Source organism: Mobula hypostoma, chromosome 4, assembly GCF_963921235.1.
Source record: "Mobula hypostoma chromosome 4, sMobHyp1.1, whole genome shotgun sequence".
NCBI lineage: Eukaryota > Metazoa > Chordata > Chondrichthyes > Myliobatiformes > Myliobatidae > Mobula > Mobula hypostoma.
In genome coordinates, this window is record NC_086100.1 from 129,992,868 (window position 1) to 130,018,069 (window position 25,202).

The 25,202-nt window shown below is 38.6% G+C and overlaps 1 protein-coding gene across 6 annotated transcripts in view; it reads left to right on the top strand.

The window, feature by feature from the left end:
• The window catches only part of kiaa1109 (KIAA1109 ortholog), a 439,747-nt gene that overhangs the window by 408,982 nt on the left and 5,563 nt on the right, over positions 1-25,202 (top strand). For all 6 annotated transcript variants that reach the window (XM_063046524.1, XM_063046528.1, XM_063046526.1 and 3 more), the window contains 7 exons: positions 2,443-2,600; positions 5,292-5,484; positions 7,660-7,877; positions 7,978-8,229; positions 14,291-14,494; positions 19,836-20,030; positions 23,977-24,111. In XM_063046524.1, the coding sequence (XP_062902594.1) occupies positions 2,443-2,600; positions 5,292-5,484; positions 7,660-7,877; positions 7,978-8,229; positions 14,291-14,494; positions 19,836-20,030; positions 23,977-24,111 (1,355 nt within the window). The remainder of the gene's footprint in view (positions 1-2,442; positions 2,601-5,291; positions 5,485-7,659; positions 7,878-7,977; positions 8,230-14,290; positions 14,495-19,835; positions 20,031-23,976; positions 24,112-25,202) is intronic.

The window sequence follows — 25,202 nt, forward strand, 5'->3', positions numbered from 1 at the left end:
TGCTGAAACATATCAATATTAAGAAGAGGCTGTGCTAGACCTTTTGAATTGCATTGGTATAGATAAGTCCCCAGGACTGGACTGGTTATTCCCCAAGCTATTACAGGAAGTGAAGGAAAAGATTGCTACGCCTGTGGCAATGAACTTTGCATTCTCACTGGCTACTAGAAGATTGGAGCGTGGCAAATGTTATTCCTTTATTCAAGAGAGGTAATAGGAATAATCCTGCAATTATAGACCAGTGAGTCTTACATCACTAGTGGGCAAACTATTGGAAAGGATTCTTCGAGACAGGATTTACGAGCATTTGGAGAAGCATAGTCTAATTAGGAATAGTCAACTTGGCTTTGTGAGAGGCAGGTTGTGTCTCGGAAGCCTGACTGAATTCTTGGAGAAAATGACAAAACAAATTGAAGAATATAATGCAGTGGATGTGGTGTAGTTGAGAATGCATTTGAGAAGGTTCCCCAGTGTAGGATTATTAAGAAAGTCAGGAGCCAGAGCTACTTGTCAGTGTGGATTCAGATTGGCTTGCCCACAGAAGGCAGATGGTGAAGTAGATGGAGTGTATTCTTCCTGGAGACTGGTGACCAGTTGTGTTCTGCAGGGATCTCTTCTGGGACTCCTGCTCTTTGTGAATTTTATAAATGACTTGGATGAGGAAGTGGAAGGGTAGGTTAGTAAGACTGCAAATGACTCAAAGGTTGGTGGAGTTCTGGGTAGTGTAGAAGGGTATCTTAGGTTATAACAGGGCATTGATAGAATGCAGAGCTGGGCTGAGAAGTGGTAGATGAGTTTAAATCTGGAAATTTGTGAAGTGATACACTTTAGAAGACAGGCAGGGTTAATGACAGGATTCCTGGCAATGTGGAGGTACGGAGGGATCTTGGGATCCATGTCCATCGATCCTTCAAAGTTGCCATGCAAAGGGTGGTTAAGAAGGCATATAATATGTTGGTATTCATTAGTCAGAGGATTGAGAAGTTTAGAGAGAGTGCAGAGGAGATTAACCAGCATGCTACCTGGATTAGATAGCATGCCTTATGAGGAAAAGTTGAGTGAGCTTAGGGCATTTCACTATGGAGCAAAGGAGGTTGATAAAGTTACTTGATAGAGATGTATAAGATGTTAAGAGGCATTGATATAATAAGTAAGTAGCCAGCACCTTTTTTGAAGGGTAGAAATTGCTAATACGAGTGGGTATAATTTTAAGGTGATTGGAAGAGAGTATAGTGAGTATCAGCGGAAGGATTTTTACACAGAGTGGTGAGTGCATAGAATGAGCTGTCAGGGAAGGTGGTAGCGGATACATGAGGGATATTTAAGAGACACTTGGGCACATTGATGAAATAAAAATGGAGGGCTATGTGGGAGGGAAATATTACATTGATCTTCGAGTAGGTTAAAAGATGGGCACAATATTGTGCACTAAAGGGGTTGTACTGTGTTGTACTGTTCCACGTTCTACGTTTTCTCATCTGCAAGTCTGGACATTGTGCCCTGATTCCCCCAAAATGTAACTCAAATAACTTATTTATGTTTAGCAAAGTTAGAGTATAATCAACAAATTACCTGAAACCAAGCAAAAGGCTCAGCCAAAAAAATCAACAAAATCATTACAAAATTCCAAAATGGGTGCCTGGACTGTCAGAGGACCTTGAGCTAACCATTTGTACAAATGTAAATGTACAATGAATTTGGTTGAATGAAGAATTGTCATTTACAGCAAACATTCACAAATCAAGTTGAAAAATGAAATTAAAATTCGGAAATTTGACAATTAAAAGCACGTTTGGAAAAAAATGCTGCAACTTGTTAAAATCAAACCAAAGTCTAACAGAAAGTGACAAAGGTAAAATAAAGCAAGTCAAAGTCAATGATAGAAAAGACTGGAAAAGGGTGTAAATCGATACTGAATTGACCTGCATCAGAAAATACAATTAGATCTGGCCTGAAGAAAACCCGTGACATATTTGTCACTACAATCACTTCACTCATATCATAACAAAGACACTTTGTTCTAATGAATATTATTCTGGATCAAACATTACTTAAAGTTCTTCTCCCATGGTAAACACATTTACGGTCAATTGAAATTGAATTGCAGATTCAGCCAGATGTATACATTGACTGGTCTCCAATATGTTTGGTGTTTCTGTGTTCACATGGGAGTCTCAAAATCTACCAACACTGAGTAATGTCAGGTGTTTCATGCATGCCAACAAAATTAGACCATTAAAATAGAGATTGCTTGAAGCCAAGATACTCATGTTTGCATTTAGTAGTCTTATATATTACAAAATTACTGGAGTTCTACGTAGGTTTTACATCTATTGTCTCTGCCTTTTCCTTATAAATACTATTTATTACACTGTTAAATAGTTCATGGAGTAGCAAATATATTTCCTATGTTCTTGTCATTACTATTTTATTCTGTCTTAGGTGGACAACTAGTGGATTAAAGAGCCAAGGACGACTGTCTGTGGGCAGCAACAGAGACAGAGAAATATCAATGTCTGTTGGCCTTGGCAGATCTCAGCTAGATTCCAAGGGAGGTGTGGTTGGGGGCACCATAGACGTTAACACCTTGGAGATGGTTTGTAAGTTTCAAAATAAATAGCCTGCAATGTCCTGGAGCATTGTGAGCATTTTTAATCTTTAAATGCCTACAACCAAAATTTGTTGAAAATCAGATATCAATTTTAGCATCCACTAGGAAAGTTTACCTTTTAAATATGGTTACCATAAATTTCCTCTTTCCTCTCCAATTCCATTGGTTCCTCTAGAGTCAGTCTCAGCCTTTCCTATAATTTGCAGTTTATAGTCCGCAGCTGTTTGTGTTAGAGAATTCCAAAGATGACCTATTATTCTCTGTGTCTGACTACCTACTCTCTCAATAGCTAGTATATAGAAAGCAAACTCATGAGTTTACACTTAACCTCCAAGATAAGTAAATGAAAACCAAAACTACAGATTATTCTTCAATGGAATCTTAATAAAGTAGTTTTACAGTTCAACAGAGATTACTTGCTCTTATATTTTCAACATAGCTCGTCATAACACTTGCTTCACAAACACAAGAAAATCTGCAGAAGCTGGGAATATAAAGCAACACATACAAAATGCTGGAGAGTTCAGCAGGTCAGGCAGCATCTATGGACAAGAGTAAACAGGCGATGTTTCAGACTGAGATCCTTCATCAGGACTGGAAAGGAAGAGGAGAAATCAGATTAAGAAGGTGGGGGGAGAGGAGGAAGAAGTACTAGGTTGCAGGTGATAGGTGAAAGCAGGAGAGACAGAGGATGAAGTAAAGAGCTAGGAAGTTAATTGGTAAAAGAGATAAAGGACTGGAGAAGGGGGAGTGATTGGAGAGGACAGAAGGCCATGAAAGAAAGGGGAAGGGGAGGAGCACCAGATGAATGTGATGGGCGGGTAGAGAGATGAGGTGAGAGGGACACAGGAATGGAGAATGGTGAAGGGTGGGGCGGGGGCAATTATTGAAAGTTCAAGAAATCGATGTTCATGCCATCAGGTTGGAAGCTAGCCAGACGGAATATAACATGTTGCTCCTTCAACCTGAGTGTGGTGAAGGTGCTCAGAGAAGCAGTCTCCAGTCAGTTCATGGCCTTTTCTACTGCCATGATGACACCATGCTACATGTGACAATAATAAACCAATTCTATGTCCCAATCCAAAAGACATTCATATTCAACCATACATCTGCCATTACTATACCAGTTACACTAATATGACTGTTGGTCCTTTATAACTTGACTGAAGATATTTATTGTCCCTGACTAGCAGCTGCAATGATAACAAATTAATCATGAAATAAGAAGAGCTCACAGTGAAGATAATATAATAATTACAGACTTTAATTATCATATAGACTGTGCAAATGAAATTTGTGAAAGTGGTTTGGTGTGATTTCACAGGAATATTTATTGATAATTTAGCCAGAAAGTTAGATATGAGACAGAGTGTGCAACTCCCAAGAAACTATCTACTGTACACCAAACAAGCTCACCTTACTCAGTAAATGTAGTCTGTTCTTTAAATAATTGATTTCTCCCATGAAAAAGAGTAATAACTTCAGAAACTGTCATTCTTTATTTTTGTTCTTATAATTTCCATCATATATATTAAATGGTTTTGGTTTATGGTTATGGAATGTTTCAATTATCATTGATTTTAGTTCGATTTTTTTAAGGTGCATATAAATTCTACACATAAAATCTAAGTCTTAAAGCCTTTTTGTGGTCAGTCAGCTAGATTGGAGAATTATTCAGTCATTTGCAGTAGGACCAACACCTAGTGATACAAACTACTTTGGATTTTACCTTGGATAGTGTTGGTTAGGAACTCTGTAGAACAGGATCCTCCATGGAAAATGATCACTCAGATAGGATTTTGTACACAATTTAAAAAAATGCACAAATCAGCCAAAACTATCGTTTTAAATTTAAAGTCAACTATCATTGTAAATTAACTCAGGAATAGTGGAAAATAGATTAAAAGATTTTCCAATTGGTAAAACAATAGTAAAGAATAAAGAAAATCTTTCAAAATTCTCCACAAAATATACACAGCACTGAGAAATAAGAACTCTGTGGGGAAAAGTGAGCCTACATTGGCTGTCTAAGAGTTTAGTGATAGTATTAGATTAAAAAGGTAATTGCAAGCTCCATTGACACAATGACAAGAGAAGTCAATAATGGGGCATAAAGATATTACTGAGGCATTAAATTATTAATTTATATCTATCTTCACTAGAAATAATAAATGTAACAGAAATGAAATGGAGTCTTTGACCAAAGTGAATATGTGGTTATTTAATTTGTTAAACATTTGAACTAAGACAATTTTCATCAAGTTCTTCTATAGGTTGGGTTTGCACTTTTCACACCAACATTTTTACACATGTACTTAAAATTCACACTGTGCATCAATAATGTAATCATAACAGTCTGCATTTCTTTTGTGACTTCCATTCAAGAAATGTTCAAAAATACATTCCAGAAAGTTGAAGAATGTAATTTGAGAGAATAAGGGAAACATGGGACGATTTTCACTAATTAACAAAAAATATTTGCTGTGAGATGTTTTAATCATTAATGTATGGATTAGTTGAGAAAGGATCTAGTACTTAATTGTGCAATAATATTAATAAAGTTGAGAAAGGAAGTTTAAAACCACAGCACAACGTAAAAGGTTTTGTGTCAAAAAGAATTTTAGATATTACTGCTGCTTTGAGTTTTACAGAAAATGACTTGTTAATTTATTGTTTAAAGCTCATATCTCAGAACATCGAAACCAGCAACCCAGCCATAAAATCCAAATCACGTTGGGTTCCACTGATGCTCGTGTTGATTATATGGGATCAAGCATACTGATGGGAATTTTCAGCAATGCAGATCTGCAACTACAAGATGAATGGAAAGTTAACCTTTATAATACAGTAGACCTGAGCATGACTGAAAAAAGGTATATGTACTTTTATTAATTATGGATTAAATGATAAATGTATTTATGCATAGAAAGTTTTTTGGCTTGCTTTCATGCAAGTGCAATTCATGTGTGCTGTGCTTTCAATTCATTTCATAAATGGTAAGTTCCATATTGTACAACAAGTACTTGCTAGCACTTTGTGTGTACAGATGATGGTACTGTGGATATTGTCGGTTAAATACCAATATCTATAAACTCAATAGGAATATATAGTAATGTTAACTAATAAAGAATGGAAATTGTTTTAGTGATTGTTCACGTCTGCTTCTCTACAGTGCCTTGATCAAGTATTCAACTATTTTCACATTTTGCTTTCTCATTTTCTGAATTTAATACTATATTGAAGTAGATTTTTGAGCTAATCTACAAAACATTGTGCATCACATCAAATCAAAAGAAAAATTCCAAAACCTGTCAACACTTTACTAAAAATTAAAAAACAAAATTGTGAGACTGAACAAATATTCATCCCCTTTGTAATTACTGTGCTAACTTTTCTCAGGTGCAATACTGTATAATGTACCTTGCCAACTCACCCAATTTGTAAATGTAGAAGATTGGAGATTGGATGTAGAAGATGTAGAAGATAAGAATAAACATCCCCTCTCTCTGTAAGGTCCAACAGTAGGCTAGATTTTCAACAGTCCAAAGCAAAGGGAAGACAAAAGAGCAGTCAAGACAAGTCAGGGGAATAATAATAGAAAAGCACAGATCTAGCAAAAGATACAAGACCCTCTCAAAGGCACTGAACAAACCTCAGAGCTCCGTGCAGTTCTTTGCGAAAAAGTGGAAAAAAATATGAAACCACAGCCATACTGCCTAGGTCAGGTTACCCCTCTAAGCTTACTGGCCAGAGAAGATTGGCATTTGTAAGAAAGGCTCCTATGACACCAGCAATCACTCTGAGTGAGCTGCAGAAGTCGGTGACTGTACTTGGAGATGAAGTTCATGGCTGCACTGTATCTGAAGCCTTGCACAAAAGTTATTTATGGAAGAGTGAAGGAAGAAGCCATGGCTTTAAACAAAATACATCCTTTCCTATAAAGACTTTGCAAAGCAGCACTTAAAAGATAATGTAAAGATGTGGAAGAAGGTCTTGAGGTCAGATGAGATTAAAGTGGAACATTTTTGGCCTCAACACTAAGCAGTACGTGCAGTGTAAATCTAATACTGCACATCTGCCAGGTAACACCATCTCTGTTGTAAAGTATGGTGGAGGTAGCAGCATGCTAAGGGGATGCTTATCAGCAACAGGGACTGGAAATCTAGTCAGGATTGAGGGAAGATGAATGCTGTTAAATACAGAAAGATCCTGGATAAATACCTACTAGCCTCTGCCAGAAAGCTTAAACTGGGGAGGAAGTTGCTCTTTCAGCAGGACGATAACCCGAAGCATACTGCCAGAGCAATGTGGTTTCAAATGACGAAAATTGATGTCCTTTAGTTGCCTGGTCCAAGTCCTGACCTTAACCCAATGAAACATCTCTGACAAGACTTTAAGATTGCTTTCCACCGCCACTTGCCAAATAACCTGGCACAGCTTGAGCAATTTTGCAAGGAGGAGTGGGCAAATCTTGCTCCATCACATTCTTCAAAGCTGATGGAGACTCTTCCAAAAAGATTACTGGCTTTAATAGCCGTGAAAGGTGGTTCAACCAATTACACAGCAAAGGGAGGTGAATATTTTTGAATTGCTGACATTTCAGTTTTTGAAATTTTAGTCATTCATGCTTTATAATTTTTCCTGTTCTTGGGCTCTACTCTGTAAAAAGGAGCATGTGATTGATAAATAAAAATTTTCAGTTAAGTTGATCAAAAATCCCTGTTGTAGTATTCATTTGTGTGAATAAAGGGTTGGGGCCTGAATACTTTTTCAAGGCACTGTATATAGCTGGCTAGTTAGTATGTCAAGAAAAGTAAGATGGTATCCAAAGGTGAGAATACATTGTAGAATGAATCTGCTCCAGTTTTAAAAACTTGAAGAAGCTGTCTGCTGTACTGGTGTCAGAGAATTAGGAATTAGTCAAAATTTACTCAGTTAGTAATGATGCAATAGTACACAAAGATCAGAAAGGATGTTGAAAATGACTAGACAAATGAAAAATGGAGTTTATTAATACCCAAATAACATTTATTCTTCCATCCCCACAGTGAAGTGTTTGTTCATGGCGATCTGCAGTGGGACATTTTCCAGGTCATGATTTCACGATCAACCACACCTGACCTAATTAAAATTGGAATGAAATTGCAAGAATTTTTCACCCAGCAGTTCGATACAAGCAAACGTGCCCTGTCCACCTGGGGACCTGTCCTCTACATACCTCCTAAAACACCAGTAATAAATGTGGAGAGAAGTTCTAGTGAACATTGTAAGAATTCCCAATGCAATTTTCTTTAAAAAATACAGAATTGAAATTGATACATTTTACAGTTGTATTCCCTAATTATTATTTACTTTCTTACTTGTAGTATTGGATGCAGCCCATCATCGCCATTGGCCAGAAGTGTTAAAGGTGATTGCTGGATGCCAAATTTCCTTATTCCAAATGCCTCTGCCTGAAGATGCAGTGCAACTGGGTGGATCTATGAGTTTGCATGGAAATCACATGACTCTAGCATGTTTTCATGGACCAAACTTCCGTTCAAAATCATGGGCATTATTCCACCTCGATGAGCCCAATATTGCTTTCTGGACAGAGGCTCAGAAAATCTGGGAAGATGGTAAATGAGAAACAGCTTTTAAGTTACAAATAAGTTCAATTTTTATAAAGCAGTTATTAAGAATAATTAATAATATTCCAGTCCTCTCATACTGGCATAAATTTGAACAGGCAAAGGTGACAAGAATCGGGCATAATATAATATGAGTCACTAAAGCCGAGGTGCTTAAGCCTTTACACCTGAGAGATCATTTCATCATCTCGGTTTAAATTTGCAAATTACAAGGAAAAGGTTTTATTTTGTAAATATCTGAGTAGAACCTAGGTATCCTGAATGCCTTACAGGCATAGTATTTGAGAAATTTTATGCCATGAAACAGCAGATATTTCCTCCTAAGATTAAAAATTAGCTTCGGGGGAAAGAAAACTTTGTGTATGGTCAAAGCACTTTCCTCACATATATTTTGATATCTTATCAAGTGCATAATATTATGTAACTATCATTTCAGGCTGTTTATATAGTTTGAAGTAAATTCATTATCAAAGTACATAAATGTCGCCATATATAACTCTGAAATTTTCTTGCGTGTATTCACAGTAAGTACATGGAATACAATAGAATCAATGAATGACCACACCCAACAGGGCAGGCAATAGCTAGTGTGCAAAACAACCCAACAAACTGTGTGAATGCAAAAAGAAAGAGAAAATAAAGAAATAATGATAATAATATTGAACAAATAAGCAATAAGAATGGAAAACATGAGATGAAGAGTCCTTGAAAATGAGCCCATAGGTTGTGGGAACAGTTCAGTAATGGGGCAAGTGAAGTTATCCCAGCTGGTTCAAGAGCTTGATAGTTGAGGGGTAATAACTTCCTGGACCTGGTGGTGTGGGTCCTGAACCTCCTGTAACACTTGCCTGATGGCAGCAAGAAGAGAGCATGACTTGGATGGTGGGGCTCTCTGATGATGGATGCTGCTTTCTATGACAGTTTCCTTGTATATGTGCTAAATGATGCAGAGGGCTTTACCCATGATGAAGTGTGCTATATCCACAACCTTTGGTAGACTTTTCCTTATAAGGGCACTGCTGTTTCCATACCAGACTGAGATGCAACTAGTCAATATACTCTCCATCTCACATCTGTAGCAGTTTGTTAAAATTTTAGATGACATGCTGAATCTTTGCAAACTTCTAAGAAAGCAGAGGCGATGCCGTGCTTTCTTCATAATAACACTTACATGCTGGACCCAGGGCAGATCCTCTGAAGTGATAACACCGATGAATTTGAAGTTGCTGGACTCTCTCCACCTCTGATCCCCTGATGAGAACTAGTTCATGGGCCTTCGGTTTTCTTCTCGTGAAGTCAATAATCGTCTCTTTGGTCATGCTAACATTGAATGAGAGGTTGTTGTGGCACCACTCAACCAAATTTTCACTCTCTCCTACATGCTGAATCATCACCAGCCTTGATTCAGCCAAAGACAGAGTTGTCGTCAGCAAACTTAAATATGGCATTGGAGCTGTGCTTAGCCTCAAGGTCATAAGTATAAAGCGAGTAGAGCAGGGGGCTAAGCACAGAGGCCATGTTGTGCACCTACCCTGAGTGAGATTATGGAGGAAATATTTTTGCCAATCTGAACTGACTGGGGTCTGCAAGTGAGGAAATTAAGGATGCAGTTGCACAAGGACATTTTGAGGGCATGACTTGAAGCTTATTGATTAGCTTTGGGAGGATGATAGTATTGACTGTTGAGCTGTAGTCAATGAAGAGCATCCTGATATATGCATCTTTGCTATCCAGATGTTCCAGGATTGAGTGGAGAGCCAATGAAACGGCATCTACTATTGACCTGTTGTGACGGTAGTTAAATTGGAGTCGATTAAAGTCACTTCTCAGGCAGGAGTTGATATTTTTCATCACCAACCTCATAAACCATTTCATCACGGTGGATGTCGGTGCTACTGGGTGATAGTCATTGAGGCAGGTCACCATGTTCTTCCAAGGCACCGGTATAGTTGAAGCCTGCTTGAAGCCAGTGAGCACCGCAGACTCCCAAGGTGAGAGGTGAAAGATATCTGTGAACACTCCAGCCACTTGATCAGCACAGGTCTTTACTACTCGGTTAGGTACCCCGTCTGAGCCGGATGCTTTCCGTCGGTTCACCCTCCTGAAGGCTGCTCCACATTGGCCTCAGAGATTGAAATCACAGGGTGTTTTGATGGGAGTTTAAAAAAGCCTTGAGCTGATCAAGGGAGCAAAACCTTGTTGTCATCTATGTCGCTTGGTTTCACTTTGTAGTAGGTGATAGCATTCAAGCCCTTCCGCAGCTGTCAAGCATCCTTCAGTCTTTCAAGTTTGGTTCAGATTTGCCACTTTGCAGGTGAGATCATACCTGGATCTTTTGTGTTTAACTTGGTCGCCAGACCTTAATGCCACTGATCTGGCTCTCAATAGATTGTGGAACTCATAGTTCATACAAGGCTTCTGATTAGGGCAAGACTGTGAATGATATCGTGGAGACACACTCATCTACAACTGTTTTTATAAAGTCCATGACAACTGTAGTGTATTCATTCAGGTCCCTGATGAGTTCTTGAACATGGCCCAGTCCACTAATTCAAGTAATCTTCTAGCCACTCCTCAGCCTCCCATGACCACCTCTTTGTTGTCCTTATCTCTGGAGCCTTGCTTTTTCGCCTCTGCCTATATGCAGGTAGGAGGAGGACAGCTAAGAAATCAAATATTCCGGAAATGCAGTCTGGGCATGGAATGGTAGGCATTCCTAGTTTACATGCAGCCTCTGAAATGGATTGATATCAATTTGATGGGAGTAGTCAAATATGTTAAATTGATCAGTAATGCCTTTTATCACTTGAGAGAAAATAGAGTATAAAATATAAATCCATTATTGTTCATATTTGCTGTCATTTATTATAGAGGAGTGGAATGGTAAACAAATGGATTTTAGGTATAATTTCTGCTTTAGTTGCAATCAAACAGCTGTAACCAAAAAAAAACACACCCAAATTTATGCAACCTAATTTTTCTGATGTGATGATAGAAATAAATATGCCCAGAGGTTTATACTTCAGTGGCCATTTTCAAAGTTAGAGGCACATTTCATTTGCCTTCCCAATTACTTTTGGTACCTAATTTTTTGTGCTTCATGTACTATATAAGGATATTGAAATCCCTGTACAGCAATGTTCCACAGACTTCCTCTATTTAAATAATATTCTGCATTCTGTTGATCTCCCAAGGTGAATAGATTGTTATTTCTCCACATTATATTCTAGCTGCCACATTTTTGCACATTCACCCAATTGTTTTCTGTTCTTTATCATCTTTTCAACTTTTTTTTCCTTTCGCCTACTAATTCTCTATTATCATTGGCATGTTTGTACCATGAAGATATAAAATATTCATACAAAGTTCCTGCTATTTCTTTCTTTCCCAGTCTCATTCTCTGAGGCTAATCGTTACTTCAACTACTCTTTTCAAGTTTATATACTTGTAAGTTTCTTATTTGAGTGGTCAGCTGAAAACCAAACAAATGGTGTTTCGAGTGTGTAAGTGTGAGATCAATGCACTTCAGTAGGAGGAATCAAATGGCAGATTATTATTTAAATGGAGAGACAGTGAAAATGAGTGAAGATCAGAAGGATTTAGGTGTTCCAGTGCATGAATCTGAAGTTAGTAAGCAAGGTCCAAGAAGCAGTTAGAAGCAAGCAACATGTTGATCCAAAGGGATTGGAGTTTAAGAAGAGGGAAGTTTTGTTATAGTTGTATGGAATACTGTGAGGCCACACTGCTGCGCACAGTTTTGCTGGTCCTAAGTGATAAAGGATGTACAGGCATTGGAGGTATTCCAAAGGAGATTCACCAGCCTAATTCCCAGTCAGTACTATCGAGAGAGGCTAGATAGTTGGGGTCTGTATTTTTTTGAATTTATAAGAATGATGGGTAATATTATTCGCACATAAAAGATCCTAAGAGGACTTGACAGGTTAAATGTTGAGATGCTTTCACTAGTTGGAGAGTCACATCAGGGCACAGCTACAGAATAAGGGGCCGATCATTTGAAACCAGAATACTTTAAAAAAATTATTTTTTCAAAGGGTAATAAATTTGTGTAATACTCTGCCCCCCAAGGATTGTCTATGCACACTGAACCATGAAGAGATAAATATTTGAAAGATTATAGAATTGAGGATTATGGGGATCTGACACAAAAGAGCCATAAATTGTGCATGATATTGAATGAAGTATTGAATGATGGGGTTAGGATTGAGGGCTTGGTAGCCAGTTCTTGCTCCTATTTTGTTGGGTTCTTGCATTTGTTCCTGCTGTTTGTTTTTGTATTTCTTGTTAGCTTCAAAAGTTTGTTGGTTGAGGGGTAATAACCTCTTGTTAGCTTACTCTTTAAATGCATCCACTCCATTTTTATCATTTAGTTATTGTTTCCCAAACTTTAAAGCTTCCTCACAATTTTATTGCTTATTCTGTAAATTGGGTACTGCACTTGTCCACCAGCACATACAGATTATCTTTATATATTATTAAGAAATGATGAATTTCTCTTTAAGAAGTAGTCTGTTATTTTTCTTTTCAGTTGATTTTAGCTAACACCTTTATTTCTCACAATGTGAAATTTTATCATCTTATCTGAGAGGAAGCTTAACAATGGGACTATTAATTAATCATTTCACACTACATACAACCAGATCTAGTCTGTTCCTGATTCGTTCCACAATGCTTAGTTCAAAGAAACTGTACAAGGTACAACCTCATCCAATTTACCAACTTTATTTGTCTAATCTTTTTGAATATTATTGCAATATCTTCCTTATTATTCCATGACTTGTACTGTATCATACAGTATCACCTGTTATTGCTTTTCAAGACTAGCCACCATTGTTAACTACTTTGCTTTACTGTTTATCCCCACACAAAATGGTTCTGCAGCATGAACTTCCAAGCCAAGATCATTTCTTACTATGGTAGTCATCAGGTCCCACATCAACAGAACTAATTCTTCCTACTCTTCTTGACTGGCCTTGTAAAATGTTAAGCACCTCATCATATTCACCTTGCAGCTGAGTCACCTGTCTTACAATATCTCTTTAAAAACCCTTGGATTACACCAACTTATGTTTTATTTGTGCAGTTGTGCTAAGTTGTTGCAGATGCTGTCTGCATTATGATAATTGCCTTTAATTTTATCTTATTACTTTTCCCCCTAACTCAATGATGCTATTTGCAGCTGTTTCTTAAGTGGATATGGCTGATCCCTTCCTGTTACAATCTTATTGTGATTCAATCTCCATCCTACATTTCTATCATATCCCTTCTCTTAATCTTTCCATTCTTCCAATTCACCTGAACTCTCCTGTCCTGTTCTGTTTAAAATTCAGTTTATTGAAGTGAAGCATGCCCACAGTACTGTGCAGTTTTACAACGTCTATTACCATTGCAATAATATAAATAATGAATGCTAATGTCAGATTGTTAAATATATTCAATATCAATTAGTAAACTTTCTTTATTTTGTGCTTATTTCTGTAATATTTCATTATAATCTCAAATGGTTTTGGTTTATGGTTATGGAATGTTTCAATTATCATTGATTTATTTTGATTTATTTTAAGTGGAAAACTCTGCTTGGTTATATAATCAAAAGCCTTGAAGTTTTTCAATGCTGTGCTATGGACACTAATTATTTTATAGAACTACTATCCCCTCAAAAACAAGCTGGGCATCATTCCCCAGTGGATCAAATGTTTCTGCTAACAAATACTCAAGACCCTGCTGTTCCTTGGTCTTCTATTTTGTACATCAGCAGTCCCATTGCAAATGAGCATCTCCATAATTTAAAAAAAGTTGACATTTGTCATTTTCTTAAAACTGTAAATAGTAGTAAAACTGGCATTTAATTTTACAAAATGAAAAATGCCATGCAGATTCTTTGAGATGAAGCAAAGAAATTTTATTTTTGCTATACAAAATCTGTAGAAAGGTAGAATAGCTGAAAAGGGAAGAGAGTATGCTAATTCTAACAATTTTAAGCTTGTTTTATTCAACTTAGCCGCAGCTATTTTTTTAATTCTACACAAAGGTGCTAGTGACCATTCAACGTACATTGTACAAACTTTGGACTTTCATTTGGGACACAATACAATGGTTACAAAACCTGGTGGTGCTTTAGAAAGTCCAATGGCCACAATAACCAAAATAACGAGACGCCGTCATGAAAACCCTCCACATGGTGTTGCAACAGTACAGGAGTGGTTTAATTACGTTACTGCCACGAAGAATGAAGGTAAGAAAGTATAATAATCTATTCTCTTTAAATTTCAGTTTTTCTTATTTCCATTGATTTAATTTTGAGTCAAAGCTTCAAATAGATTTGATCTTTATTTTCTTTAGGCCATGCTATATCACCTCAGTACCATGCTACCTCATTAATAATTCCTCTCTAATTGGTGGTCTTTTGTTCTTATGCATTGCATATCAACGCAATGCTATCTGGTTGAGTTTTTGTGCATTTTATTTTCGTTTGGTAGGGTGAAAAGTGAGCTGAAGGAGAATTTTATCCCTGTTATTTAGAGAAGGGGAAACGAGAAATAAAATACAGGAAATAGAAGAAATGCAGTTGTAATCTAGGATTAGGAGGGTGTTACGCCACAACTAAGAGGAAAATAAACATCTCAAAGGTATGGAAAGACTCATTACCAGGACGATGGGATGGAGATAGAGAAACTTTGAGAATGTAATTGTGTCTTTAAAGGAAAGCGGTTGAGAGAAGGAATAATCAATATCTAAGTGGCAAAGGACTGAACAATGGAGAGGGGGACATGTCAAAGCAGGACAAAATAAATTTTATGAATGCCCAGCAGGTTGATAATATGTGCCAATCTGGACAGCCCTACTTCTGCTTCTTGGGAACTAGGAGAAGTAGGTCATCCGAGGTTTGGGAAACGACAAGGCCTAAGGTTTTTTTTATTGTTAACTGATTTTGAATATGTTGGACCTAGGCTACTGCCCTGAGGAAGTCCTGCAGTGATGTCTTGGGACTAGAATAATTGATCTGTGAAAACCATGGCTGTGAATGTTTACCCTCTGATGCCTGTTAAATAATTTTATCAAGGCACCTTGATGCAAAGCTTAGTCAAATTTTTTTTGATTATCTTATCCCTGAAATTCAGTCATCTGTGCTTTGCTTGCGTCAAAGCTTTGATGAAGTCTGAAGACGTTAAAACTCAAACTGAACATCAGTAAGTTATTGATGAGTAAGTGCCACCTAACAGCATTGTCAATGATAGCTTCCTCCATTTTTTGAATTATTGTGATTAGACTGGCCAGTAATTAGCCAAATTGGATTTGCCCTGCTTTTTTTTTAGTAAGACCCACTTGGTCAATGTTTCATGCTGTTTGGCAGATGTCATGTTGTAATTGAACAACATTAACTTAATTAGAGGCAGTGTTAGTTCTGGAGTGCATGTCTGAAGTACTGCAACTGGAATGTTGTTGGTCCCATAACATTTGTTATATCCCGTCCTCTCAGATTCACCAGAGTAAGTCCAGTAAGATGATGGGTTTTTCAGATGCAGCGGCTTCTACAGGGCCAACCAAAGGTGTTGTCTTTATTGAACATATTTTTTACAATTGCAACTTAAGGTACTGCAGGTCCACCCCATCAGCAAGTTGCTTGTTGGCAAAAAAACTGAGGAGCTGGACTTGGTACAGACTGTGTTACTGAAGAGATATCAGAGTCAAAGCACGAAGGCAGTGTGCAGTCTAATAGCGAGTGATTGGCATAGTTGCTTTTCTTGTGATCTGATCTCAAGACTCTGTTGGTTATTGGTAACGTGGAATGCTACAAGTCTGGTTACCTGATTTATTGGCGGTGGGTGCAAACAGCAGAGGAGCTGCATGACAGCGATAACTGTGAGGGCTAGGCCAGAAGTCATGGTGTCGCCCATTTGTAGCCATTCGGGGGTGGGGGGCATCATTGCTGCTCTCCAGTGCTTGCTCATCAGAAGACAAGCTACGTTGTGTTTGACTGCAGACTGCTGTGGCATTTATGGACTTAGGGAATTGGACTTTTTTGTGTGACACTTTTACTGCTGTCTTGCATCTGTTGTGTGTTCCTTGTGCTGTGCGGAAGGCGGAGGAGCTACATGGCCTTGGCTGTAATGAGAAACTAGGACTCAGGCCGCAGTGTCACCTGTTTGAAGCCGTCCAGAGGTGCCTCCTGATGTCCACTTGGCAGAAAACAAGCTATATTATGTTCGACTGCGGACTGCTGCAACATTCATGGACTCAGGGACTTGGGCTATATTTTTTTTCTGTGTGATTGTATTTTACTGCTATTTTACATGTGCTATTGTGCTTTGTGCTGTGTATAACTGTTGATGGTATGTGTTGCAGAGTCATAGTCATACTTTATTGATCTCGGGGGAAATTGGTTTTCATTACAGTTACACCATAAATAATTATATAGTAATAAATCCATAAATAGTTAAATAGTAATATGTAATTTATGCCAGGAAATAAGTCCAGGACCAGCCTATTGGCTCAGGATGTCTAACCCTCCAAGGGAGGAGTTGTAAAGTTTGATGGCCACAGGCAGGAATGACCTCCTATGACGCTCTGTGTTGCATCCCGGTGGAATGAGTCCCTGGCTGAATGTACTCCTGTGCCCAACCAGTACATTATGTAGTGGATGGAAGACATTGTCCAAGATGGCATGCAACTTGGACAGCATCCTCTTTTCAGACACCACCGTCAGAGAGTCCAGTTCCATCCCCACAACATCACTGGCCTTACGAATGAGTTTGTTGATTCTGTTGGTGTCTGCTACCCTCAGCCTGCTGTCCCAGCACACAACAGCAAACATGATCACACTGGCCACCACAGACTCATAGAACATCCTCAGCATCGTCCGGCAGATGTTAAAAGACCTCAGTCTCCTCAGGAAATAGAGATGGCTCTGACCCTTCTTGTAGACAGCCTCAGTGTTCTTTGACCAGTCCAGTTTATTGTCAATCTTGCCCCAGAGTAACACTGTTTTATTGGCTTCATTCATGGGTATTCATGTTATGGTTAAATGACTATTAAATTTGAACTCAGAAGTTCCTTTATATGAGTAATTGTAGACTGCGATGGTGAGGATCGCAAGAAGAAGCCAAGATGGATCAGCTATTCAACACTTCTGGTTGAACAAGTCCTTTTTTAGCAGTACAACAATTGAGCAATCAAAGTAATAACTTTGACAATGTCGTGGTTGGTTCTTTGTGAGTGAGTAAAAGTAGTGGAAACATTGAGGCCATCAATGGCATATTAACATATAGTAATGAATGACCAGAAAAGTCATGGAGGGTACAGGTGAATCATGAATTTTAGCAACAGCAGTAAGGGTCTATATCAGGTCATATTTAGAATCAAGTAAAATGAGGATACATTTGAAATCTTTGTAGGACATCAATCATTTAGAACTCAGAAGGAAAAAGATCAGAAGGGATAATGAAAACACAGTGGGGGGGGTAGGGTGGAGGGTTTGTGGAAGGGTCTTGAAAATATGGTCAGAGGAAAGTGAAAGGGAAGAAACATCCAGAGGAACATTATGGTTCTAGAGCAGTTAAAGTTGATGATCTTTGATATCGGAAAGGAAAGAACAAAATCTTTACTGAAGATCTGTTTCCACAGAAGATTCACAATATATAGAACTTGCAAAAAATTAATAAAAACCACCTGAAAAGGTTTTGGGCAGCAAAGGATTGAACAGTTATGATTTATTCTTTTATCATTTGGAGATATTACAAATGTCCAGTAAGAAAAACTATAGCAATCAAAAAAATTCCTGAACAGACAGCTGTCAATGAAACACCCATTTTGGCCTAGTGACATGTTCTGAGGTGGGATACTTGAGGCCCTCCATTGGTTGAGGTCGACCATGGGTGTACGGTCCCAACAATCTTCGTTATATGCAAGGCAGTGCTGTAAGACATAGAGAGCTATCTGTTCCCTTTGTAGCAGGCTCCCACTCTCCACACATCTGATGAATCCAAAACAACGATAGAGACTGATACATTTTGGCTCTAGCTGCGTCACAGAAATTGTGGGTCAGTGTTGAACTCAATGTAGGACTGTCTTTGGGGCTGCACCTCCAGATTTTTCCTCAGGGTGTACTTCCAAAGCTTTTCTAATGAGTGGGTACAGCCACAAGGCAGTGGAGGTTTGAGATCAGAGTTTTCCTTATAGATGAGCTGCCAACCATGGCTGACGAGCCCCATCTGCCCATAGTGGCTTATTTTAAGGCACTGCTAATCTGCCTTTGCCCTTTCTCCTGTCAGTCGAAACAGTTTTTCTGGGCTTAGTAGTTAAGCCACACATGAACACCAGGAGCTGGACTTGGTTGTAAGAGGCTATTTGAAGTGCACGCCATTGGGAGCACTTAATAGGTAATGGGAGCTTATCCCCACTACCATCCCCAGCTATAACAACCTTAAGGAGCTGAGGTGGGATTATAATTTTAAAATAAATATTAATATATAGTTATGGTTAACAAATATGCTGAAATATATGCACACAGCAAATTGGACTGATTTGTATATTTTTGTTCAATTTTTAAGAACACAGTTATATGAAAAATAATGTAGGCCAATAAATTCAAAGTCATATAGAGACTTAAAACTCAATGTCAAGTCGAACTTGGAACCCTTAACTGACAAACCATTTACCAGTAGATTCTCGTGTTATTAATTTCCGTGCTTATTTGAAATTGCATGAAGGACAAACAAAATTTACACAGCATTCAATAGGTTTATCCACGTAACAGCAAGTTTAGGCTCAATCTGGAGCACTGCAGATCATTTTGTGTAATTTATATATCAACACCTTGTTAAACTGTGATAAATTTGCATGCTAAAAAAACAATATATTACCATATAAATGTGTTTGAAGTCTCCTTTAAATTATGCATAATTTCATCTAATACACTGACGGGCAGAAATATTATAAACATAAATGTTGAGAACATGCTTAATTTATACAAATCTAAAATAATTAAATAAGTAGTGCAAAAAAAATGTAGTAAGGTAGTATTCATGCGTTCAATGTCCATTTAGAAATCTGATCGCAGAGGGAAGAAACTGTTCCTGAATCACTGAGTTTGTGCCTGCAGGCTTCTGTACCTCCTTCCTGATGGTAACAATGAGAAGAAGACATGTCCTGGGTGATGGGGTTCCTTAATGGTGCATATTGCCTTTTTCAGGCATCCTTCCTTGAAGATGACCTGAATGCTATGGAGGCTAGTGCCCGTGATGGAGCTGACTGAGTTCACAACTTTATCCAGCTTCTTTCATATCTGTGCAGTAGACCCCACCCGCATACCAGACAGTGACGCAGCTAGTTAGAATGCTGTCTGTAGAAATCTGTAGAAATTTGTGAGCGTCTTTGGTGACATACCAAATCTCCTCATACTCCTAATAAATAAAGCTGCTGTTGTGTTTTTGTAACTGCTTAAAAAGCAGTTTCCAACTAAGAAAATAGCATTTTATGCATGCCTATTGTTTAAAGTCAGTGTGGCAACATGCTTTCAGCTTACTAGAATAGTAATAAAAAGTTTTGGACAAAAATTACTTTCTCTTTAAATGTAGAGCTCAACCTCCTTCGAAATGTTGATGCTAACACCACAGACAATAAGGCAACTATTAAAAATTCCAGTCTGCTAAGTGGCTTCCGTGGAACTGCTAACTACAACCATGAGACAGAAAAGATCTTTGCTTTGCCAAGGATGCAGCTGGACTTCAAATCAATACACATGCAGGAACCTCAAGAACCTTCACTACAAGGTAAATACTTGATTAATCTGAAAAACATAGTTTAATGTTGCAATTGCTGCATTTATATATTTACTTATATAATTTTTAAGCTTGTGTAGTTAAGGAGGGAAGGATTTCTGTGCAGGTTTGTGACCTGCCCACTTTTTAGGTTTAAAAATTACCTACTGCTTTGTAAAAGTGTATATTTAATCTACATTTTCTTAAATTCAGTTGTAAGCACCTTTAGACTGGTCACAACTGAATTTATTATGGAGAAGGTTCCTCGATTTATAAATTGGTTAAAACTAGCAATTTTAAGAAATTTTCTTCTTGAATTTTGATTAACTTGAATAACTTTTAAGTGCCTCTGATTATGAAGACATTAAAACAGTTTAAAAAAAAGAATGGTGAACCAAATGATGCAGTGTAAGGAAAGATAACCAAAACCCTGTTCAGAGATGTCAGTCTTAATTACTGATCAGAACACAAGTAACTGAAGAGTTTTCAGTAGTGTTGTATAATCTGGTAACATCAAGGCTTTTAGTGACAGCTTTATGAAACATCCAATACTGAAAATATTACCTCTGTGTATGATCTCATTCACCATTTGTTTGATTCCAAAATTAGCTCACTCTACCCCACCAACCTTTATCACTGACTCACTCTATCTATTGTGGAAATGTAGCTCTGTCACCTCCACAGCATCATAAGTGAAATTCCACCACCTACACTCTATCCCATTTCAGAAGTCATTCACCTGTTACCCTTATCCTTACTGACCTACTGTATATCATCTCTCATCTGCAAGTGTTAAAAATGTCACCCCTCTTTATCTCTGTAATCTTCAGCTAATCCTTTCATAATTTGTACAGCCCCTCTAAACATTCTGGATTTTAATTTTGATCTCTCCTTCTAAAGAATTCAAGTTCTCACCTTCCTGAGCACCACACTCTGAAGTTCTATTCCCAAATGTTATCTTAAGTCAATCTCCACCAGGCTTTTGGTTATCATTCCCTACACTGCATCTTTTAGGCCTCAACATTCCTCTTTAGTTGTGTTTGGATGTCTTAAAAATCAAAGACACTTAAAATCATCCAAATTAATATAAAAAAAGATTACTTGGAATAGGTATTTTGACAAGTTACTCGAGGGAAAAGCAATTTAGCTGCAGTTATCTCTTCAACATATGGGTAGCTTCTTGAAGCTGATGGTCAGATGCAGTGTCCCTCTAGCCCCTCAGTTCACCATATTTTTGTTTCACTGCTAGTCTTAGCAAAGAACAGGAAATCAGTTACACTGGTATCTGAACTCCAGCTTATCTACAACACCTGTTTTCTAATGCACAGACAGGGAAGTTCGATATGAACTAGTTCACAAGCATATCCAGCTAGAGGAGTATCTTTCACCCAAATATTTACAGTTGATCATAAATGACTTTACCAGTAGTTTCATATGTGTGAAAAAGCATGATTCAGTATTTACTTATTTTGTAATGATTATTAAAATCAGCATAAATTTCTAGAAGTGAAATATTTTAATAGTTGTTGAAAGTATTATAGTAAAAACAACATGCTGGAAATATTCTTAAGTCAGGCTGACTGTATGAGGAGAGAAACAGTGTTAATGCTTCAGGTTAAAAAAATTGACTGTTTCTCTTCCTGCTGATGTAGCTTTTCCTGTTGATTATTAACATGAGAAAGTCTGCAGATGCTTGAAATCCAAAGCAACCAACACAAATGCTGGAGGAATTCAGCAGGTCAGGCAGCATCTATGGAAATGAATAAACAGTCGACATTTCAGGCTGAGACCCTTCTTCAAGACTGGGAAAGAAGGGAGAAGACACCAGAATAAAAAGCTGGGGGGAGGGGAAGGAGAAGGTGATAGGTGAAGCCAGGTGAATAGGAAAGATAAAGAGCTGAAGAGGAAAGAATCTGATAGGAGAGGAAAGCGGACCATAGGAGAAAAGGACGGAGGAGGAGATCTGGGGAGATGATATGAAGACGAGAAGAGGTAAGAGGCCAGAGTGAGGAATAGAAGAAGTTGGGAGGGGCGGGGGTAAAGGTGAATTTTTTTTATGGAAGGACAAATCAATATTCATACTATCAGGTTAGAGCTACCCAGACAGAATGTAAGGGTTTGCTCCTCCACCCGTAGGGTGGCCTGATCTTGAAACAAGTGGGAGTCATGGACCGACATGTTGGAACGAGAATCGGAATTAAAATATTTGACCACTGGAAAGTTCTGCTTTTGGCGGATGGAGTGGAGGTGCTCAATGAAGCGATCCTCCAATTTACAACAAGTCTCACCAATGTAGAGGAGACTGTATCGGAAGCACCAGACACAATAGTTGACCCTAGCAGATTTACAGGTGAAGTGTTGCGTCACCTGGAAGGACTGTGTGGGGTTCTGAATGGAGGTGAGGGATGAGATGAGTGGGCAAGTGTAGCACTTTGACTGCTTGCAGGGATATGTGTCAGGAGGGACAAATGGACAAGGGAATCACAGATCCCTGCAGAAAGTGGAGAGAGGGGAAGTAAAGCTATGTTTGGTGGTAGGATCCCTTTGGACATTGTAGAAATTGCGGAAGATGATGTGTTAGATGTGGAGGCTCATGAGGTGCTAGGTAAGGATAGAAGAACTCTCTCACTGTAAAGGCAGTCGGAAGATGGGGTGAGCACATATGCTCCAGAAATGGAGAGGATGTATGTGAGGTCAGCATCTACAGTGGAGGAAGGGAAACCCTGTTCTGTGAAAAAGGAGGACATCTCTGATGTTCTGGAAAGGAAAAGCACTTCCTGGGAACAATGTGGTGAAAACAAATGAACTGTGAAAAGGGGGAATAGCATTTTCACAGAATACAGGGTGGGAAGAGATGTAGTCAACTTAACAGTGAGAATCGGTAGGTTTGTAAAAGATGTCAGTTGACAGTTTGTCTCCAGAGATGGAAACAAAGAGATCAAGGAAGGGGAGGGAGGTGTCAGAAATGGACCAAATGAACTCAAGTGCATGGTGGAAGTTAGAGGCAAAGTTGATGAAATTGACTAGCTCAGCATGGGTGCATGAAGCAACATCAATGCATTTGTCAGTGTGAAGGAAGAAGAGCTGGGGAGCATTACCACAGAAGCCTTGGAACATGAACTGTTCTACATAGCCATCAAAGAGGCAGGCATAGCTGGGGCCTATAGCTGCCCCTCAAGTCTGGAGAAAGTGAGAAGAGCCAAAGGAAATTGTTGAGGGTGATGACCAGTCCTGCCAGACAGGGGAGAGTGATGGTGGAGTGGAACTGCTTGGCTGGTTTATTGAGAAAGAAATGGAAAGGTTTAAGGTTTCTTGATGGGGGATAGAAGGATAGAAATGTATAGGGACTGGACATTCATGGTGGGAAAAAAAGAGGTAGTCAGGGCCAGGGAATTGTAAGTTACCGCAGAGATCAAGAGCACAAGAAGTGTCGCAGATGTAGGCGGGGATTGAACCAAGGGGGATTGAATGGAGCTGAGATATGAGGTCACGAGTTCAGTGGGGCAGGAGCAGGCAGAGACAAAAAGCCTATCCAGGCAGTCAGGTTTGTGGGTCTTGGTAGAGGTAGAAGTGCGGGGTAAGGTAACTATGAGTTTGGTGGCAGTGGATGGGAGTTCGCCAGAGTTGATGAGGTCAGGAATGGTGTTGGAGACAGTTTTCTGATGGTCCAGATTGGGATCCTCTTCAAAGGGTAGGTATGAGGAAGTTTCTGAGAGTTTCCACCTGGCCTCAGCAAGGTCCGCCACACTACAACAGCACCCCCTTTATCTGCGGGTTTGATGGTAAGGTTGGGATTGGTGCGGAGAAAGTGGAAGGCAGTGCATTCAGAGGGGGCATTTCTGATTATGATAAAATTGGTATTTCTGGATTCAACTTTTAGTCTTTAATATGAATAATTTAAGCAAAAATATCTGCACACAAGGCTTTAAAAATATAATATTTTTCTCCTTTCTGTTAGATGCCAACAGTAAGCCTAAGGTAGAATGCAGTGTTGTGACAGAATTCACTGATCACATTTGTGTCACCATGGACGCTGAACTGATTATGTTCTTGCACGATCTTGTATCTGCTTACCTCAAAGAGAAAGAAAAAGGTAAACTATATTTTAGGTAATTCATAAACTTGATAACAGCTACCAATCTTCATGGATTTTTTACAAATTGACACTTTCTTCTAAATAGTCACAGTTTCTCCTCAGCTTGCCCCATTTCCCACATATTTTGTAGTTGTGAGATGAGAGAGAAACAAATTTTTCCAGATGCCGGTTATTTTCATTGATCTGTTTGGAATCAGGTCCTAATCATCTAGAGCTGCTTCACCAACTTCTACCTAAAGGTCAGAAATAGGATGCATACTGATAATTTCACATAGTACAGTCCCTTAGGTCATGAATTAGCAAATACTTGTCTGCATATAGCAGGATAAGTAAGGGCAAGACATGACAAAGGGTAGCAAATACAGTACTCAGTGTTTTATCTCAATGCACGGAGGATAAGAAGTAAGGTGGATGATCTTGTTGCACTATTACTGAATGTCAGGTATAATGTTGTGGCCATCACTGAATCATGGCTGAAGGATGGTTGTAGTTGGAAGCTAAACGTCCAAGGTTACACATTGTTTCGGATGGTTAGGAAGGTAAGCAGAGGGGGTAACATGGCTCTGCTGGTAACGAATGGCATCAAATCAGTAGAGATATGTGATACAGGATCAGAAGATGTTGAATCCTCGTGGGTTGAGTTAAGAAACTGCAAGGGTAAAAGGACCCTGATGTATACAGCCCTCCCAACAGTAGCTGGGATGTGAACCACAGATTACAACAGGAAGTAGGAAAGGCGTGTCAAAAGGGCAATGTTATGATCGTCATGGGAGATTTCAACTTGCAGGTCGATTGGGAAAATCAGGTTGGAAATAGATCTCAAAGAGTGAGCTTGTTGCATGTCTACGAGAGGGATTTTTAGAGCAGTTTGTTATTAAGCTTACTTGGAGATCAGCTATACTGGATGGGGTATTATGTAATGAACCGGAGGTGATTAGGGAGCTTAAGGTGCAAGAGCCCTTAGGAGGCAGTGATCACAATATGATTGAGTTCAACTTGAAATTTGATAGGGAGAAAATAAAGTCTGATGTAACAGTATTTTATTATTATTGTTATTATTAACATACACCATGGAATAGGCCCTTCCA